The following is a 22088-nucleotide window of genomic DNA, read 5'->3' as shown; positions in this document are numbered from 1 at the left end:
CCTGCTTGTTCCCAGTCCAGGTGGGAGAACTACAATATGTCAGTACAGCAACTTGCAACACCACTTAAGTCAGGCAAATTGGAAAACTGTGTCATACGAAAAATGAACATTTGGTCAGATTATCTTTAATTTGGTTCAGATCACCATTTCAAGTCACAGCACAGCTCCACCAAGACAGCCAATAAATGAAAACAGTACAGGAAGAAAGGTCAGTCGTGAGGATTTTTCATATTCTGTGTCAGGAAACAGACACATCATATCCACTGGCAGGTACTTTGACGAAGACTGTATTGTCCCTCGAAGGTAGTAAAGCATTCACTCATAACAAATCACCTACCGTACTATTCGCACATGAAGAATGCAACCAGCAGTCACCTTCAAGTCGGAAGGTCTGAGATCCCAATCTCAGACTCTTACTATTCCTCTCTGCAACAGGAGACATAACAGCACCTTCACCTGTAGCAAACCCCGCATTTTTACCTCTTACACGGTTTAGGTTATGTGTCTTCCATTGTAGAGTTGTTTTTTAAATATATGCAACACTGAGCAACAGCTTGAAAACTTCAAGGAGGTAGTAAGAATTCTTATGTTGCAATTAAAGAAAAGGAATGAGCTCTTCAGAGGCACAGGTAAAAATCAAATGTTTACCGTTTAAGTCTAATTTTCACATTGTGCACTTGTAGTTTTTAGTGGAGTTTGGATACATCAATACTAACATTATTTGTAAAATTTCATTTGAACATCTGAAAATACCCATTAATGATCTCTCAATAAAATTCAATATTTTTTTTGCATAATCATCACAGCTACTTTAACTTGGATTTATATATATATGAGAGATACATATACCAGTTCTACTTTTTAGATAGTCTTTTCCCAGCCGTTATAACTTGTGGAATTCATATCAGAGTTCTATTCAGGCCCATTTGATTTAGACCCATTGTTTACAGCAGGAGGCATTAACAACTATTTCTTTATACAGTTCTACAGTCTTTGACAATAAAAAAGTTATCCACTCTTTAAGATATCTTTGAAAGGAAAAAAAGTGAACTACCAAATGAATTAGACTGATTTTTCCTTGAAACAGTTCTGTAAAACTAGGGAGGCAGCGCTGAAAGATGAGAAGAATATAAATAAAGAAAACAAAGCCCCAAAGTACACACATGCCTTTTTTTTGAAGTAAGCAGTTCAGACATCACCTGATTACAGTAACAATTACCACACCATCTCACATTTGTGGTCATAAGCACATCTTCAAGATTTGCCTAAAATAGTTGCTAAAGCTAAGGGACAAGACACCCAGTTGGCCTAATCTTAAATTCCAAAGAATGAAACACCAAAATTTTAGCTTGGATCATCTTTGCTATAAAACCGCTTCTTTTCTCAATTGCAGGTTTATGAATAGTCACAATTCTTTTCTCCTAGCTTGATGTTTTCTTATTATTTGTAAAAACAGGCCAGGCTTCAGCCCTTTTATCTTCTCTTAGCTTCTTTTTGTTGTACTCACTAGAGATTGATGTTTTTCAGTGTATAGCCCCAAACACACATTAACTTTTAATTAACCTAACTCTGTTCTTCTCTCCACAGGGAGGCTCTGGGTCCCGACCTGGATCGCGGTCTGGTTCACCAATTGCTAGGCGTTGAAGCTCTAAGATGCCATTCAAGGATCCTGTACTCTGCTTCATAGTATAACTGCCTTAAAATTAATAACACCTGCCACAATTACCTAGATAGATGCAATCCATTACTTAATGCCAATTAGGTTCTGCATGCAGTACATTATACAAACTTCTATTGGCAATCCCTGACCAACAGCTGAATGAAAGGAACATAAAAAGTAGCTTTATTAGATGTTTTCCTTATTTTATGTGAAGTAACAAGATCTCTGACTTTACTTGTTCTTCTTCAGGATGCCCTAACTGTATGCTGGACTCTATTATTTCTCCCAAGCACCTAATTTGAGCTCAACTCTTCTGGTTTCGTTTTAGTGAACATCAGAATTACAAATAAAGAGTTATAATGTCTTGGACACTGAGCACTGCTGTTAATGAATTTCTGAGACACTGCTGTTAAAAAAACCCAACATGTGCAGAAGTTGCAAGGACTGTTTATCCAAATAGTTTTTTTGATTTTTTTCGGTTTGGTTTTTTATTTTGTTTTAATCTTCCTTCTCTCACTCACAGAATAATTTATTTTCATAACAGGATTAGGCAGTCATGGAAAGGTTTACCAAACACTGGGAGTTCAAGGTATGTGAAATGTGGGAGGGGGCAGATGTTGTAGAATCAATACGGTGCAGAGCAATAGCAATAAGGAAATTCTTTCCATGCCATGAATTGCTCATCGCATCCAAACCATTAGAATTAAGAGTAGATGAGGGAGAGAAAGAGGATTTCAAATTTGAGTTAGACTAATGTTATGAAACAAGGGATATTCCCAGAGAAACATCTAAGATTGCACAAGTGACCACTGGATGTCACCAGTGCTTGACGTAAACTCTGCTGCAACAGCATTGATTTTGCAGTACAATAAATGAGTAAATAAACACATAAACAAAAAAGTCTAATTTCTGAAAGAAAGCCCTTTAGTACTGGTATCTCAGGTAGTCCTGCACATCTCATGTTAGAATTTCAAGTCTTTCTGTTGGTATTGCAGCAGTGTTGTATTTGATCAGCTCATCTTTTGCCTGAGTAACACCAGGATGCCTATTAAGGGCAGTGCACCAAAGCAAACTCATAGTAAACTACTGTGAACATTTAACTGTTGTACTGTAGTTGCCTCATAGAAATAAATTGTAGCTCAGTTAGATTTTAGATATTAATTGTTCATGAATTACTAAAATGAATGTGTGGCGATTGTATTTCCAACCACACTTAGGGAAATAAAAGGCTCTTCTGAATTGCACTGTTTTATTACTTAAACTGACCATTTCTTCAAGCTGTCATCTAAGTGTCTGATTAATTATTTTATTTTTTTAGTTTTAGCCTATGCATTGTAGACTACAGTTAGTGCTTCGTAGGTTGAAACTGCATTCCTAATAAGTGCCCAGTGAAAGTTACCAATAAATATTTATGTAATTGCATTTCATATCTAAATCTATTGTAGGTTTAAATCAGTGTCCATTAATATGAAGCAATGGAAGATGAAATGATAGAAAATACATAGAAACTAAAGAAAACAAAACTGCCAAAATCATTAAGCATACACACAAGTATTACATCTCCTATTACACTGGTTGCTATGTGTATTTTTCTATTGTAGCTTCATTCAGATGTATACTCTGCAACGTAATAGTTGATTTAATTTGAATACATATTGTTCTTATAGGAACACAGCTCTTAAATATATTCATTATTGAAATAAAGTAATCAACTTGAAACTTGGGCCAGTTTTGTTTTTTACAGACAAAAAGGTCATGTATATGAAGGTCTGTTTGATTTATTTTTTTTCCTCCCACAATTTATGAATAATGTTCAGATACTAGAAAATGACACTTTGGGACCCAGCTGCCTGCATACAGGCTTCCATTGCTGGTGACTTAGCATGGCCCAGAAAGCTGCCAGTTGGACATAAGACCTATGGGAGACCAGTGTCTGTGCAGAGGTAGCTACAGACCAGGGGGATATTGCAAGGCATAAAATGTCTATGAACAGGCAATGAAATCCTGCCTTTCACGAGCAAGTGTGGCGCAAATAGCCTTCAAAAATGGGAAAGAATATTGAAGATAAAAAAACCCTGAGAAACACATCTTTCAAAATACTGCACTGTAGAACTTCAGAATTTATCCAAAGCTTCTTCCTTGCCTTCATCACTTGTTTCCCTCACAGTCATCTTTCCCAGAGGCTGAAAGTGGCTTTTTTGCATTTACCTCCTGTAGAAAAAACAGGGACAGCAACTGAAAGCATTATTTTACCAACATGAGTCTGTTGAAAGTGATTAAAACTTGGACTGAAATTTATTCTTTTAAGTACTCACTAGTTGTTTTGCTAAAAACCAACAGTTTCAATGGTGACTTGATTTGTAACCAAAAGGATTTTTCCTGAAACAGGAACGCACAACCAGTACTAGGGAGAGAGTAATTTCATGTACTGAAGGAATGGACATAAACCAAAAGAAATTCTGAGCAGACACAAGCCAAAAAGCCTGAGACTAGCATAAGCCTCCTACTACATCAAACCAGAAAGAACAGGGGCACTCCTACGCACTGTTCACTTACTCACTACACAATATGGCTGTTCAAGCAGGTCTCAGAACAAGAGTTCTTCTCTTTCCTTAAATAATGCATCTACTGCTTTTGAAAACAACAACATATTGGTTACCGTGTATTTGTACTGAACATGAACACATACACTACTTTGAAAACCTCCAACTCAGTCCTACCAAGGAACCTGGGCTATACAAACCTCTGTTCACTTTGAGAAGTGTCCATTTAAAAATAGCATCTTTTTACTCACAAGATCTTTTTTTAGCATGTGCTCACTGAGCATCATAGAATTACAGAATGGTTTGGGCGGAAAGGGACCCTAAAGATCATCTAGTTCCAACCTCCCTGCTGTGGACAGGGACACCTTCCACTAGACCAGGTTGCTCAGAGCTTCATCCACCCTGGCACTGAACACTTACAGGGACTGAGCATCCATAACTTCTCTGGACAACCTGTTCCAGTGCTCACCACCCTCATAATGAAGAATTTCTTTCTAACATCTGCTCTCTGAAACCTACTCTTTCAGTTTAAAGTCATTCTCCCTTGTCCTGTCATTACATGTTCTTGTAAAAAGTCCCCCTCTATCTTCTTAATAGGCTCTCTTCAAGTACCAGCCACTACCAGTTTTTACCTGCTGGCAAAGCAATCCCAGCTAGAGCAGACTGAACGCTTTCAAGCATTCAGGAATAAGGTTCCCATTATGAAGGATGGATTTGCATCTGAATGTGACCAGTTATAAATCATCTTCTGTCAAACTGAATTTTGCAACCTCTGGAAATCATCATCTCCTACACAGCAAACAACTCTAACCAGCTTTGCTGTGCATTTATACAGTATTCTCTGAAGTAACAGGGAAAAGGTTTTATACATGGTACACACAACACAGCACATTTTACTATAACAGATAAACAGGGTGCTATGTCATGAGGCCAGACAACTGTAAAATATAATATCTTCCTTAAACAGCTGAAACACTCATAAGATGGCTGGAAAGGAAGGCACTTCTGGAAGAACTTTATGACTTTTCTTTACATGCAATATTCAGACATGCACTTCTGGTAAACAGAGTTTTTAGAGTCTCCTGGAATCCAGAATCATATGCTTAAAAAATACACAAAACAGGATTTGGAAAAAAGTAATATTATTTAGCATGTTTTTGAATTAAATATTCCACATAACAAAAGTGTTATTTTCATGTCACCAACTATATTACTTATATACATATGCCAAACAGTTAACAAAAGAATTAAGAGATGCCCTATCAAAACCAACAGCCATTTCTTGCTTCAGCAATCTGAAATAACTAGTTTATATCATAGACAAAGTATAGACAATATTTACAGAAAAGGGCTTTTTGGATCTGAGAACAATTATCTTTCAGAAGGTAAATTAAAATCCAGCTCTGTATTATAGTACAACATATCCACCACTGATCTAGAAGTACTTGTGGCAACCAAACAGATGAAATTCCTGCAACTGGGATTAGTATTTACAAAATATACTGATCAGCCACACAGAGGCTCATATAACTTTAAATATATATATACATATACAAGCACACATATATATATCTATATATATGTAACATATAAATAAAATTCAAAAGAACAAGGCAAAAATAAGAAAAAAAAGCTTCTGTCTTTGGAATGTCTAAATGACAACTATGCTTTTACTCCAGTGTTTCTTTGTTATGAATATACTTAACAAGTGGCACCTTTGAAAGCATTACATAGTCAACTAGGTAGTTTTGCTGAAACAATGACTTAAACAACAAATAAAAGTAACATATTTCCAAAATTCACAAAGAAAATAACGAGGAATTTACAGATTCAAAATGATAACTGTTTACAGCACCAGGGAACACTGTATAATAGAGGTGACATAGTGTGCATCAGACGTTCTCCCTGCTACTACAAAATCGTACGTTTACTTCACAGATTTAATATATGGCTGTGTTTTCCACAGATACTGAGATATGTACCTGCTGATCCAATACAGCAAACAACAGAAGAAGCTTTCATTGCAATCTCTTCTTGTTTGGATTCTTGTGAAATAAGTATTGCTGAGTTCAAAACCTCAGACTTTTACCATAAAAACTAACAACTGTCTGCCTCTGTGGCTGGAATGGAAATGAACATGCTCCCTTCTCAAGGGTTTAACTCGATAAAAGCCATGAAATCATGGTATTTTATTTTTTTTCAACGAATTCTCAAAATGTACTAAAAAGAAAAAAAAAAGCTTTGAACAGCAATACAGCATTTTCCTGTGCCATGTAAGAAAAAAAATTGAAGGCAAAACCCCACTATTTTATACTGCATGCATGCATCAACTCTGCAACATTTTGTTTCCAATGTCAATTATTTCCTTAAATATGTGAAAAAGAAAGCTGACGGACAGTTTCATGATTTTCCCACGAAGTTATTCTTCACTTCCATTAAAAATGGGAATCATTCTATTCTAAAAATTTCCAGTTTATTTTTTAAGTAGGTATACTGGCTGTGAATTCGAAGATGAAACTGTATACATTATTACCTGAGTTCACTGATTCACAGACAACTTAGCACAGATTAAATGGTGTTTTCCCAATATTCTTCTACAAGCTTAAAAAATTGAATTCATCTTTTAGGTAATTTCTGTAAATAATTAGAAAAACTATAATATATTATTCTATTGTTAGTATTTTCAATGCTTGAAGTTTTAACTGTAAAATTTGAGTCCCAGAAACATTTTTAGCTTTCAAATTTTAAGGTGTCATCGAAAAACATTGCCTATACTTTGCCATTCATTTGAAGATTCTTGTACCACTTCTTCTAAATTCAGAGCACGACTAATATCTTCCCCTTCCTGTTCTTGATGACTAGCAGGCTCTTGTACAGGACCTACCAAGGTACAAGAGAAAAAGGCAAGTGAGTATGACTTCATGTATAGTGTTAGAAAAATGCCAATATAGCATTTGAGAATAAAGGAATCATGCTGGGAAAGGTATTACACAATGACTTCACATACTGCAGATTTATTAGACAGTCTTCAAAAAGTTTAAAAAAATCTAATATCATTGTTTTCCTGGAATAGTTTTTGTACTGTATTTCTGTACACAGAGTTCCACATAAAAAACAAGGAACCAAAAAGGCAACCAATCACTGTTTCAGCCTGATTTTTGGGTTGCGTGTGCAACTATTACCTCATCAGCTGTGGTCTTTGGCTATTAGTGCTTAATTCCTTGATAACTTAAGGGAAGTATTTTGTGTTTTCCCAGTAAAGCACATGGCTTTCTGAACTCACCAGTACTACCACTATGCTACGTACCAGTGTAACCATGAGCCCGTTTCATATGCAGCTTCATATTGCTTTTCTGTGTAAATCCCATTGCACAGTAATCACATTTATAAGGTCTCTCTCCCGTGTGCCTTTTCATGTGGACTTTAAGGGCACTCTTCTGGTTAAATGCCTTTTCACATAGTGTACACTGAAATGGCCGTTCCCCTTATAAAAGAGAAAAACATATTTAATCATTTTTCATTTCAACAGTAAAATACAGTTCAGAATTCAGTAAAAATCATCAAGATGACCTAGAAATGAAACAGATGTGACCGTTTTCTTTAAGACCTTCTCTAAACAGTGCTACAGCTCCATATTGTCAGTAAAAATTCCAAATTAAATGTCAGAATACTTATGTAAGTACTAAATCACTGATATTATCTTTCCTATCCAATTTATCATCTAAATAAATTATTTAACAGAGGTGCAAATAAATCAGTTTACCAGTTTGACTTTTCTGTACTCAAGGAAACCTTCAGCTTTTTACATCATTTAGAGTAATGCAGATAAAGCAATGTTCTAGAATTAACAAAGCTGATGTCTGTAAGAAACTAAAAAGTCAAATATGTTAAAAAAGAAGTGTTCTGCTAATTCTACATGGGACCTGTGGTCTCCTATGCCAACAGCTACTAGTGATTCCCACATCTTACCAAAGGATTGATCCAAATCTACCAGAATACTACTGATTTCTAACTATAAATGCACGAATGTATTCATTTAAAAATATTTAAATGTTTAAAAATATCTACTTTGCAAAATCGACCTTTGATTAAACATTCAACACCCCAACTTTAGAGATCAATGAAAGACACATTGTTGTATGTCATTAAGGACAGCTAAAAGCACTTTCTGAACTTAGATATACACCTTGTTATTAGTTAGCATGATAAAGCACAAGCAGGAGTATGAATACTTTCCCACAATTGTTCTTAAAGGATGAATTTCTCTCTCCCTTCATTACCTGTATGTTAGTGTTTCCACATCCACTGTAGCTTGCATGCCAAATCCAATTTCTTGGACAATCAATATAAGGTCCTTTAAAGCACAGAAGTTTTCTTTCTTTTTTGTCACTAACTATTTCACTAGTTTGAAGTGAAATCTAGGTTTCCTCAAGTACTTTTGATTCCATTTTTTTTATTCACTTAAAGTGAACAGCCTTTCTTGTGTTGTGTAATGGATTACCACATGGCTTTTGGGTAGAACTGGGAGCATCTGCTTCCCTCTAATTTCAACATTTCTCCAAACCGCTCTTCATTGGTAAATCTTAAAAGTACGAGATATTTAGAGTTATTCAGAGAAATAATGCTTTTCCCTTCTAACCACTGATTCAGTAGGTATTGCCCATTAGAAATGGTTAAAAATGTATAACCAGGAGAGAAATCACACTTTCTCACAGACAAAGATGGTACCTTTATGAAAGTAAGTCAGTTTAGATTTACATTAGCCTTTCCTATCCTAGTCCATAGTCCTATCATATGGATATGTTGTCTGACACTGCTGAAATAGAAACATAAATATGAATTTAGCAAGGTTTGTTACAGTTTGTGGGCATTCCTAGCCCATGAGCACCCAGGTACAAGAAACAAAAATATCTAAGGATTTACTAAGTGAATTACAAGTCCTTCCAAACCAGAAAGAATTTCTCCTATGATGGTGCAGATGCATAAAGGGACTCTGCTCTGTTCCCAGACTTCCTGAAGTGCTCTTTGCCCATAACAATGGGCAGCATGAGTCAAAGCAGGGAGAATGCAAACTGGTTCTCTCCTGCTTTCTCAATATTTTGTGGTACTCTTAACTAGAACATTTCCTTTTTTAAGAGTCTGTGTTATTTAGGCCATTTATGCAGAAAGCAAATTACTGGGGAATTCTGAAGAATTTTAATCTCCTTGGATTTTAACTCCTGTCTCTCTTTTCCTGTCCCCAGTATAACCAGAATGTTCCTTTCTATCACAGTAACCACAAAACAGCTTGGTGTTGGGGAAAGAGAAAGCTCTGGCTGACTCACTGAAAGAGACAGCTATCCTTTTGTGGGAGTCCCATCCAGCTTAACAGCAACACAGACAGCTTTTCCCTGTCTTTTTTAACTCTAGCAGCCATGACAGCTCACTCTTGGTAGCAGTGACAGGGAAAAGAAAGAACTTGTTTTGGAGAACTGACTCCTATATTTAGAACTCATGTTCTTAAGAACACTGTTCTTCAGGCACAGAAGGTGACAGGGAAGGCAGCTGGGCTAACATCCTATGTACAGCTCTCAACTTGTAGCAGGGCAGAAGCCACAACCTGAAAAGCACTTACATCACAGAAAATGTGATGGCTTCCCTGGGAGAAGCCAGCATGATCTTTATTTACAGATTACCAGTTGAAGAAAATACTTAAGCGGAAAAGAAAACAACAGATTAAAAGCAGATGAACTGAACAAGTAGCTCAATGACAATGAAGCCCTGTATACAGCAGTCAGTATCAGCAGTCAAGTCCATTCCTTGTTTAACATCATGGAGCACACCCACTCATTTGCTCATTCTTCTATATGCTTGAAGATTATCATCCAGTGTATTTACACCACTTTAAACAATGGCTTAAAATATGCTCTTATTAATCTGTTTCAAACTTTTACATACAAGCTCATGCATTCACATTACCACTGCAGTACTGCCAGTCCCAAAATACAGATAAGTTTAGTGAAGCATCATGAGATTTCAAGTCTGCTGTTCCTCCTTTTAACTTCCAAACATTTTGGGTTAGAAATTTACTTGGGTTTTTTTAAGCTTAAGCTGATATTTAAATGCAGTGAGCTGAAAGCATAAGCGAGGACTGCAAACATAACACCCTTATATTCATAAGAAAATCCCATGAGATAAAAATAATTTCTGTTGTTACCTGTGTGAATGCGACTGTGTCTCTCCAGCTGACTTGGCTTAGCAAAAGCTTTTTCACAAGTATCACACTTAAACACTCTAGGCTTCTGGGAGCTCAGCGACGGTCCAGCCTGATGGGTTTGCATGTGCTCCTAAGGTAGTATAAAAAAAAAAAATAAATTTCAGACCACTTAAAAAAATGTCAGTATTTAACATAAACAATATATTCACACCTTGAAGACAAAAGCAGAGAATCTTAGTCATCAGCAGACAAGCTGGAAGAAAATGGAAGCCTGCATTTTTTTTTTAATGAGAGATTATTATTTTGTATATCAACTCTTTGAAAGACTGATGCATCAGTATCTTTACATTTACATTTGAACAACTCCACCATGTATGTCTTGCTTTTTTTTGCATACGTTAGTCCCTTCACTAATTATCTGAAGCAAAATAAAACAAGCTGAACCAGAACTCTTGAAATGCTTTGTTCACCTACAAAGAGGTATTTTGACAACTGCATTTTAAGTTAATATAGGACTTTTTCCCCTCTCTCCTCCACAGTATCCATCTTCCTCCTTGTCTGATACATAGGTATTCCTCAGCACCTGAATTAGTACCATTCTGAAACTGTAGAGGCCTCAAACAGGGGACTATCACAACATACACTCATACACAGCCACACAATGCCAAGATGCAAATAGAACCACTTCATAATGAACTCTTAATTAAAAAAGAAGAAGAAAAAAAGAAAAAAAATGAAAAGAAAATCATTAAGGCCCTTATAGGTAAGACAGCAGAATGAGGATATGACATGTTTTACCTTCATGAAGAAGCATTAATAACAGCTCTAACTTCAGTGTTTTTAATTCACTGATGCTGGACCCAGAAGACTTGCAAATTTAGAAGAGTATCTTATGTTATCTATTAATTTTTTCATTTAAATATCTTTATTAATACCAAAAGAGAATTCAAATTAAAAAAGAAAGCAAATACATATATATTTAACTTAAAAAATCTATTCAAGAACTGTTTGTGAAACAGTACTGCAAATACTTGCCCACTTTTTAAAATGTGTGTGGATATTCTTTTCTAGTCTATCCATAACAGACTAAACTATTAATTAGTCTTTACTATACCTAAACAATAAGCCTTCTTGATGTCTATGGAGTCCTATTCCTCACTCCACGAACTGAGTCAAACTGTATCTGTAGAGTTTGTTTACACTGGAAAATCAGCGAGACAGTTACAGGGAAGAATATTATTATCATAATAATTATATAATACAGTACTACAGGGAAATAATATAAGGTCTTCTGAGAAAAATCAGTAATTCGTAAACCACGGCTTATGTGGAAATAAAAATCTTTTGCTTTTATCTTGTTTCTTACCTCCTGAAGCTTTGAAATTGTGGAAGCAAACTATGACCTACTCCAGAAAAATTAACAGAAACTGGTTGCTTCTTTCTTCCACCACAAAACATCCAACCCAAAACCCCCAAAAAACCCCAACAACCCCCCCATACCATTTTCTACTTGAAAGCAAACAAGATAGCATTCACATAGCCACCATAAAACTTTCTGTCATCTTTCTCTGAACAGTTTGTGATGCAGTTCAGGTCCACTGATCTGTCAACCTCTTATCATTTTCCTGTAAAATATATATACTTTTGAAAAAGAGTTCATGGGAATACAAAGCTCTGAACTTCAAGCACCTCTTTAAAGACATATTTAGTATTTCATTAATTGTTCATGTGACATTTTACAAGTTTATTTGTGTAATTCTCATATTCATCAGCAAGGAACTACCTTGGGGTTCCAAACCAGCATTATCTAATTAGAAAATAAGAACAGGAAACCTTCTTTGAAAGGGCCCTCAGCCCCTCACACATGCACTGGTATGTCACTCTTATTCCCACTCTACCTATCCTGAAACATTATTTGTAACCACCTGTCAGAGACTGAAATGGTTGATGATTTATGCATTCTAGGAGACTTTTGCAGGCTTTTGACTTGCATGATACCTCTGATGGGCAATCAAGAGGTGTGAAGTCCTGAAAAGGCAAGAACTGACCTTGCAGGCTTTTGACTTGCATGATACCTCTGATGGGCAATCAAGGGGTGTGAAGTCCTGAAAAGGCAAGAACTGACCTTGCAGGCTTTTGACTATTGATACGCCTGATGGGCAATCAGGACCCGCCCTCCCTCTGCTAAACTTGAAAGGCGGGAACCAGGCGAAACAAAAAGACACAGCACAAGGTGCCTCAGGTGGACTAAGCCCAAAAAAGGAAAAACAACCCCTCATGCCAGGGAGGTGCCAGAGCATGCTGAGGGTATATAAACTGACTGGTGACTTTGAGAATTTGGGAGTTCTCCTTCTCCCCCACTGCCTGCGAATCAAGACCATCGCTCTCAAGCATCGCTGGATCCAGTGGGCGGTGACTATGTCCATTTCTTTTATACTCTCAGCTTCTCTTTTCCCTTACTCTCATCCTGGTTTTCCTCTCCCCTAAACAGCTTCTCCCCCCCCCAAAAGGGGTTCCTTTCTTTTCTCTTACTCTCCCTGGCTCTTATCCTGCCTTTCTCTCCCCTATGCATTTTTCTCCTCCCCAGAAAGGTTATGACAGCACCCAAAAATGTTAACTTACCTGTTGATTCAAAATTGTTAAAATAAATCTTATCAATATATATTTTCATACACCGATTATTTAGTGTCGTTTCGCTTTAATCCACCCCAAAGGAATTTTTGATAAAACCTGGGTTACCCCCCCCCTCTTTTCCTGGGGCGGGTCGTAACGCCACCTCTGAAAGACTGGCAGAAAGTTCATTTCATTCCATTGTTTTAATAAGATGATAGTGCTGTTTTGATTTCATCTTAGAATCATCTCTGTGCTTTATTTACTATCTACAGTTAACTTGCAGATATTTCCACTACATACTGATATGGAATTGGGCAGTTTAGTCCAATGCACATCTTAAGATTCTCCTCTCTGAAGCTGTAAAATCAGAACAGTCACCCACATCAGAAGGGGAACTGAAGTCACTGGACTGAAAATTTTTGACACTGGGGGCAGGGTGGGTGGTAGGGGTGTTCATACATAATCTCTAAAGAAGATTTTCTTGTGGATAATTGTGAAACTGCTGGTACTGATACCTTTGGAAAAAAACCCATATAATTAAGTACTGGCATCTAAAGACTGATACCCTTACCTCTTATTTGGATTTTCTGGAAAGCCTGAAGTCTGGCAGTGCCCTTAATATTTCTGGTGATCTCCAGAATACTATCCAGTATAAAATGAAGACCATGAGTAAGAGGTCACTGAACCCTTCCCAAAACCCTAAGCCAAACCCCATGGTTTCATCTTTGCTGAATTTCCTGTTAAAGGCTGCTTACAGCTGACATTCTGGAACACCTTAATGAAGAAGAGTCTGATAATGTGTGGAATTTGTTTTAGTACATGATGGTCCAGTGGTAAATGAAACTGTCCTTTAAGACCCTTAAGATCAAAGCCACACATTAATCCAGCACTGTCCTAACCTACCACTAAACTACGTCCACTAAGCCACTGTTCACAGTGCCACATCTACATATTTTAATACCTTCAGAGCTGGGTACTCAACCACTTCCCTATAAAGCCTGTGCCAATGCTTGACAAGCTTTCAGCGAAGAAATTTTTCCCTAAAAGCCAATCTAAACCTCACCTGGCACAATTGAGGTCATTTCCTCTTGTCCTATTCCTTGTTACCTTGGAGAAGAGGTTGACCCCCATCTGCCTACATCCTCCTTTCAGGTAGTTGTAGCTATAAGGTCTCCCCTGAGCCTCCTTTCCTCCAGGCTAAACAACCCCAGCTCCCTCAGCTGCTCCTCATGAGACCTGTAATTGACACTCTTCACTAGCTCTGCTGCCCTTCCCTGGACACACTCTAGGATTTCATTGACTTTCTTAAAGTGAGCGACCCAAAACCTAATTCGAGGTGAGACCTCACCAGTGACAAGTACAGCGGGACTATCACTGCCCTGGTCCTGCTGGCCACACTATTTCTGGTACAAGCCAAGATGCCACTGGCTTTTTTGGCCACCTGGGCACACTGCTGGATCTTGTTCAACTGCTGTTGACCCAGCTCTTTTTCTACTGGGCTGCTTCACAGCCATTCCACCCCTGGCCTATAGCATTGCTGTGACCCAAGTGCAGGACCTGTCACTTCACCTGTTGAATCTCACACTGTCCAAATCCCTCTGCAGAGCCTTTCTGCCCTCCAGCAGATCAACACTCCCCCACAGCTTAGTGTCCTCTGCAAACTTATTGAGAGTGCACTCGATTTCCCTTGTCCAGATCATTCATAGAGATATGAAATATTAGTGGTCCCAGTACTGAGTCCTGGAGAACAGCCCTTGTGACTGGCCACCAGCTGGATGTAACTCTATTCACCACCACTCTGAGCGCGGTCATACAGACAGTGATCAGTGCACCGGTCCAAGCCATTGGAAGACTGCTTCTCTAGGAGAACGCTCTGGGAAATGGTGTCAAAGGCTTTGCTGAAGTTCAGGTAGACAACATCCACAGCCTTTCCCTCCACCACTGAGCAAGTCACTTTGTCACAGAAGGAAATCAAATTACTCAAGCAGAACCTGCCTTTCATAAACCCATGTTGGCTATGCCTGATCCACTGACTGTCCTGTATGTGCCACATGATGGCACTCAAGATGAGTTAATCCATAACCTTTCCTGGCACTGAGATCAGGCTGACAAGCCTGTAGTTTCCTGGATCCTATTTCCAGCCCTTCTTGTAGACAAGTGTCACATTTGTTAACCTCCAGTCAACTGAGACCTCTCTGGAGCCAGGGCTGCTCATAAATGATTGAAAGTGGTTTGGCAAGCTCTTCTGACAGGTCCCTCAGTACGCAAGGGTGGATTCCATCCTGCCCTATAGACCTGTGTCTCAGGTCATTGGCCATTTCCCCTCCCTCCACTGAGGTGTCTACGGTGCTGCACGCACTGGTACAGGGACGCTTCAGACATGCTCCAGTGTACTCAGCACTGTGGAGAAGACTGAAGGGCCTTGCTAGCATATGATTCCTCAAACATTGGTGTGCCATCCACAAGCTTATCTCTAGTGAGACTGGTTTTATCCCTTTCCCCCTACAAACCTAGTTTAAAGCTCTTTCAATAAGCCTCGCTAACTACTCAAAGATCCTTTTACCCCTTTGAGACAAGTGTAGCCCATCCGCAGCAGGCCTGCTGTCATGTGGACCAATCCATGATCAAAAACCCCAAAATTTTGCTGGTGATGCCAGTCTCAGATAGTTATTGATCTGCTGTCTCTTCCTTCATCATTCTCTGCAACCAGAAGGATAGAAGAAAAGATTACTTGTTCTTCTGATCCCTTAAAAAGTTGTTCCAAGGCCATGAAGTCTCTTGTGACTGCCTTTGAACTTCTTATTGCAACTTCATCGCTGCCTACCTGAAAAATCAATGATGGATAATAATCCAAGGGACATACAAGGGTAGGAAGTTCTGTTGTCACATCTTTAACTTGGGTCCAGTATATAACAGAAATCAAGGTTTAATTATGACAAAAAAATGTAACAACAGCCAGTTCTAAGAAAACAAATTGAAGAGAGACCGATATTTGGGTTTTGTTATCATTACTTAAGGAAAACAAGTACCAATACTGTTTTGTTTTTTTTTCCTGAAAAAATTCTTCTAAACAAGAAGTTTCACAACAACACATTTTATGACAGTTTCCCCAAGGTCCAATAGTCTGGTTGACAGACATAATCAGTCCAAGGGGGTGAACTTCACAAACGGAGCACATTTCCTTAAAATACGATATTGGAGTTAAAGGAAATCTATTGAAGAGCTCTCCTAAAAGCTACTTAGTACAAAGACATTGCCTTTGGCTTTAGGAATTTCCTGTTATAAACTCTGGAAGCTGGCAAAATTCTGGGCAAGTTATATGTTTGCTCTCTTCCTAAAGATCTTCTTCAAATAACTTCCATTTAGTATCTCTCAGAGATAGGATACTGGTCTGAACATAGCACTTGCCTAGTACAGCCCAATATCCCTAACAGGAACATCCTATAATCCAATTAGGAACTTAAATACACCATTAATTTTTTGAAAAGACTTCAATGTATCTGGTTGTCCATCATCTAGAAAACAGAACACAGAAACTATCCTAGACAACAGCAATAACATAAGGATATTTTAAAACAAACGCTTCCTCTACAAATGTCACTTCCACCCACAAGGCAGAATCTACAAATCAAATGATGAGTGCATAGCAGATAGCTTCCTGAGATTCCAAAAGATTATCTGGAAATCAGGATTAGCAGTGATGATATTCATATGCACTTAAAGTGAAATCTTTTCCTGGCACTACTACTTGCATGACAGGCATTCACATTTTTCATTCTGTAGTCAATATATGCATTAAAATCCTCTCCGTGCTCCAGAAGAGAGTTCTCTATCTCTATTATCACTTAGACTCCCTCTCTCAGATGCACACCTCTCACACTGTAAAAGGAAAGCAAAGACAAAGGGATAACAGGTACCTTTTGTTAATATCACAAAAAGTCCAAAACAAAGAAGGAGTTAACAGAACAATCAACTATTATTACCAAATACCTTGAGATGTGTTGCCCGCTTGAAGGCCTTATTACAGATGTGGCAAACGTGTATTCGTTCCTTGCCATGAACCTCCTTACAATGGTGCGTCAGCATGGTCACTGAATAAAAGGTTTGACTACACTCAAAACACTGGTGCCCACGACTTTCTTTTTCTGCTTGACTGCTTTTAGTCACATTAGGGGAAACCTCTGTCACCTACAACAATTTACAAAAGCACTATCAGATAATTTCATAGGCACATCCACAACATTGACTTATTTTTCTGAATCTACCTCAACCAATTTTTTGAGAGTACTTACAAGCAACTTACAAATACAAAGGAATTATTTACATACAGAAGTTGTATGTATATATGAATTTCTATTTTACTGCTCTTTAGAATGACATATATATGTATTTTAAGAAAACTACAATAATAGCTATGATCAAATTATTCTAACTATAAATAGAATGTGTTTGTAACAATATTTTTCTACATTCTGTTTTATACTCCTGAATATCATCTCAGATGATTCTCACATTTCTCCCCAAAGAAAATTCAAAGCCAAAAATGGTTCAGACAGAAAAGAAATTATCTCTGATTTTACAGGAGAAGAATATTTAATTTCTTTATTGGGGATTCTATTTTCATAATGAAGTAAAGCTCTGCCTCTAGAAATAGTGAAACATAATGAATAATTGATAGAATTTGGATAGTGTTGTGCTGCATTTTTGTTTCATTTTAATTAATGAGAAATGTTTGGGAAAATCTCACTTCCTTCAAATAATTTAACACAAAATTCCTTCAACTTTATACAGAAGAACCTTAAATACAGTAACACAGAAAGCAACAAATGAAGATGAAGGAAGTAGTACTCTAAATAAATTATTCAGGATAAACTAAACTTGAAAAGATAAAAAACATAGTAGAATATTATCCATACTAGAAATCAAAGATGCAAGATAAAACACATTGAAAGAAATCACAAAAAACACTCAGGAAAAGTGTGAGATGTTGGAAAGTCAATCAACAGTCACCATGATTAAATAAAACAACATCGCACAGAATGACAACTAGTTTACGTTATTACTACATTTTGAGTTATTACAACAGTGCTACACAGACATAGTCACACTTTACAAGTGATATGATAATAAGCCTTATGAAATGACACCCTGATTCATGAAAGAATATATATCTTGAGACACAAAATCTAGTTTTAAATTCAGAAGAGTAAGAAAATCTGTTCATGTTACACTTTAAAATATCCATATTCACAGAGTATTTGAATGCTGGAATTAAGAACTCACACTCATAAGCATATGCAAATGTAAAAAATCACATGCACAAGGTATTATTAGAAACACAGAATAGTTCAAATTGGAAGGGATGACTAGAGATTGTCTAGTCAAATGTCCCCAGTGCCATGTCCAGACATGTTCTGAATGTCACCAAGGATGAAGACTCTATGAACTCTCTGGACAACCTATTCCTATTCAAACACCCTCACAGTAAAAGAGGGTTTATGCTTAGATGGAATTGTTTTAATTTGTGCCAATTGCCTCTTGTCCTTACACTGGGTATGACTAAGACAAGCCTGGCTCTATCTGCTTTAGTCCCTCCCATCAGGTATGTATGTACATTGGTAAGAACACCCCAACTAGAATCTCTTTTAAGCCAAACAGTCCCAGTTCTCTCAGCCTCTCCTTCTACATTAGATGCACCAATTCTTTATTCATCTTTGTATCTCTCCGCTGCACTTACTCCTGTATATCTGTGTCTCTTGTACTGGTGGGTCCAGGACTGGACGCAGCACTCCAGATGATACATTCTCACTGGTACTGAGAAGAGGGGAGGATCAATTCTCTTGACCAGCTGGCAACACTCTCTTTATCAAATCCCAGATGCTGCTGGGCCTTCTTTGCTGCACTGCGGGCTCATGGTCAACTGTTTGTATATCAGTATCCCCTGGTCCATCTTTGAAAAGCTGCTTTCCTCCTGCCCTCAGCGTGTACTAACGCATGGGATTGTCCTTCTTCAGGGACAGAACTTGGCGCTTCCTATTGTTGATCTTCATGAGTGTCCTATAGGCCCAGTTCTCCAGCCTGCTGAGGTTCCTCTGCATGGCAGCACAACCATTCAGTCTGTAACTACTCCTTCCAGTTTTCTATCTCTGTAAACCTGATGAGCACGCACTGTGTTCTACCACTCAGGTCACTAAATGAAGAACATTAATGAACAGTACTAGACCCAGTATTTGAACCTGAGGGAACATTACTAATGACTGGTTTAGAGATGGACTTAGTTCTTTTTGAAACCATCAGTTCAGCTCGTGAGGATCACCTCTGCCCAAACCAGTACCAGGTCAACTCATATTCCATTTGCTGCTCATATACCTGTAAAATTCCATCTTGTTACATTTTACATCCCTTTTAGATTCAACTCCAGGTGAACATCGGGTTTCTCAAACTCATTTCTGTCTCCTTGAATGATGTCTCTGTACTTCTTCAAGGTCACCTGATCTTGCTTCCTTTTATGTATGTTTCTTTTTTATGTTCGAGTTTTGTCAGGAGATCCCTGTTCGTCCATGCTGGCCTCCTGTTGCCTTTATCTTCCTACATATTGGGACCTGGTGACTCTTGAGCTTGACGGAAGACAATATCTAAAATCAAACAGCTCTCCTGGTTCTCCCTCCTCTCCAGATCTGCTTAATATAAGATTATTCCATACTGTACTGGGTTTGCATGGTCAGGTAACTGCTGAATGATCTCTTTGTCCTTATCTTGACTCATGAACTTTTGATTTTACTTTTTTTCCCATTTTAATTTCTTTATCCCTGAGGAAGGGCAGTGATAGAGAAGCTTTGGTGGGCACCTGGCACTCAGCCAAGATAAACCCACCACATCAGCAGATCACTGAACAGACCATGATCTGCCTTCCTGATTTCCAGGTTATGATCTTGCCATTTGTTTTGTGTCCTTCCCTCAGTATCCTGATCTCCACAATCTCATGGTCACTGCAACAAAATATGTTCCCTGACCTTCCCATTTCCAATCAGTTCTTCCTTGTTTGCAATTATCAGCCCCAGAGGAGCACATCCACTTGTTGGTTTCTCAGTTATTGGTATCAGAAGTTATTATCAATGCACTCCAGAAGTTTCCTAGATTCCTTGTGCCCTGCTTGTTGCCTTTCAGATCTTAGACAGGCCAAAGTAATTCATGTGAACCAGGGACTGCAAATCACAGATTGGTTTAGGTGGAAAAGACCTTTTGAGGTCATCTAGTCCAACTTGCCTGCTCAAGAAGAGTCAGTCAGGTAGGTTGCCCAAGACCAAGATGAAAGCTCCATCTTTTATTTCTTCCTCATGAGGTGATCTGTAGCAGATGGCTAATACAACAGTCACCCATGTTGGTCTGCTGGCCAGTCTTTACCCATAAGGTCTCAGTTGGCTCACCACTCAGGCAGAGTTCCATTCCTGTTGCTGTCTTGCCAGCCTGCGCTTCCTAAAGATCCTGAATCCAGGCACCGTAGTGTTTTAATTGTGTAAGCTGTAGCACTTTCACTCTGTGATTCCAATGAGGTCACAGCCCTGCAACTACATGCAGACCTCTAAGTTCCTCCTGTTGGTTTCCCATGCTGCATGCATCAGTGTACAGGCACTTCAGAGAGACAACTAGTTGTGAACATTGTTCCAAGCAGAGTGTTGAAGTTTCCTCTCTAAAGCCATCATCTCAGCACCTTTATTCATACACACACACTTCAGGTGGGCCCCGTCCCTTCAGTCCTTATTACTTTTGAAGTATCTTGTGCCTGTATCAGCCACAACTTATCCATATCTTGCCCTCTGCTTGCCAGTGCAGTCCACCACTTCTTCACTTGATTGTGGGTCACCATCTGCCTCTCCCATTTCTCCTATTTTAGGGCTTGCATCACCAAGCTGGTGGGAAACAAGGCTGGTGGGCCTTCAAGAAGAGAAGTCTGAACTACTTTTTCTAATATTAATACTATCTTACATGTGTAAAAGTTTCTATTGAGATTCCAACACATATGGAGCTGAAAAGACTTTAGTTGCACCACTATTAAAACAATTTGGTTACAGAAAAAATGTAAAACATGTACCAATAGGTGCTATTTTTTTCCCACAGTTCCCTACTTTGTCTGTTTTTGTTATCAAAATACCAACTTACTTAGAAATTTTTGGAGCAGTCTGTGTTAAGAGTATGGTTATGTAATTTACAGAAAGAAACACATTATTAACTGCATTTCTTTTTCGTGTATGTATACGTATTTTTTAACTCAAAACTTGAAACAGAATCTGTGTGACTAGGAAGTCACAGAGAACCTCTTCCCAATACTCTTATTTGAGAATGACAGCCTCCATGATTCAGGTTATAAAGGAATTATTACAGTATTTTGATTAAATAATGTCCTTTTGTCCACAAAAGGATACAGAAATATATAGTACCTACCTGATACGTTATTTCATCAGAGTTTGCAGGTGCTGGATGGGGTGTATGGCTCACCAGTATAACTTGCTGTGAGCCTGATCCACTTTGGCTAGTGAGACTGGAATCTGTGAGTATAGCAGGGAACTGTTGACCCTACCAAAGAGGTGAGAAGAAAAAACAAAAGCAGCAGAATTATATATTTAAACAGGTATATTTAAACAGCTAACTGTAGTCACGTAAATTTTCATTTACACTGAGATTTCAACCACAGAATGACTCTAAATTTTCACTTTCTAGATTTTTAATTTTTTCCAATCTCCCCACTCTGTAGATTGTATTGCCAATGTGTCTTTGGCTCTTTATGACATCACAAAAACATTAAATTATGATAAAAATGAAACTAATGGTAAAGCTAGTGGGGAGATGATACTCCATACAGTACTATTTTTATAATTTTTTTATAATGCCACCTGTTATTAAAGATAGTCAATTAAATTCTGTCCTGTTACTTGCTGTGAAAGGAACTGTTGCAGCTGCTCTTCAACTCTCATGTTCACAAAGAGGAAAAGAAAAAAATTACCATATTAAATAATAGTAATTAATATTTTTAGGAGTACTATGCTGTATTACTGAGTAGTGATGATGAAGTACACAG

General features: G+C 38.0%; 2 protein-coding genes across 8 annotated transcripts in view; one reads left to right on the top strand and one right to left on the bottom strand.

Moving 5' to 3' along the window:
• The window catches only part of MBP (myelin basic protein), an 88953-nt gene extending 85573 nt beyond the window's left edge, over positions 1–3380 (top strand). Inside the window, exon 9 of the mRNA XM_018070021.2 lies at positions 1588–3380. Within this exon, the coding sequence (XP_017925510.1) occupies positions 1588–1644 (57 nt within the window). The 3' untranslated portion in view covers positions 1645–3380. The remainder of the gene's footprint in view (positions 1–1587) is intronic.
• Positions 3381–5328: 1948 nt separating this feature from the next.
• ZNF236 (zinc finger protein 236) overlaps positions 5329–22088 on the bottom strand; it is a 72357-nt gene continuing 55597 nt past the window's right edge. For 5 of the 7 annotated variants that reach the window (XM_018070020.2, XM_029958915.1, XM_018070014.2 and 2 more), the window contains 5 exons: positions 21455–21586; positions 17003–17200; positions 10400–10529; positions 7511–7687; positions 5329–7083 (listed from right to left, as the gene is read on the bottom strand). In XM_018070020.2, the coding sequence (XP_017925509.1) occupies positions 6956–7083; positions 7511–7687; positions 10400–10529; positions 17003–17200; positions 21455–21586 (765 nt within the window). In that variant the 3' untranslated portion in view covers positions 5329–6955. Of the gene's footprint in view, positions 7084–7510; positions 7688–10399; positions 10530–11513; positions 11601–14341; positions 15837–16883; positions 16892–17002; positions 17201–21454; positions 21587–22088 lie in introns of those variants that run through there. The other 2 variants (XM_018070017.2, XM_018070019.2) reach the window with 2 other exon arrangements.

This window comes from Manacus vitellinus, unplaced genomic scaffold, assembly GCF_001715985.3.
Source record: "Manacus vitellinus isolate BGI_N305 unplaced genomic scaffold, ASM171598v3 scaffold_17_pilon, whole genome shotgun sequence".
NCBI lineage: Eukaryota > Metazoa > Chordata > Aves > Passeriformes > Pipridae > Manacus > Manacus vitellinus.
Note: the sequence above shows the minus strand (reverse complement) of the source record. Positions and strands in the feature narration are given on the sequence as shown.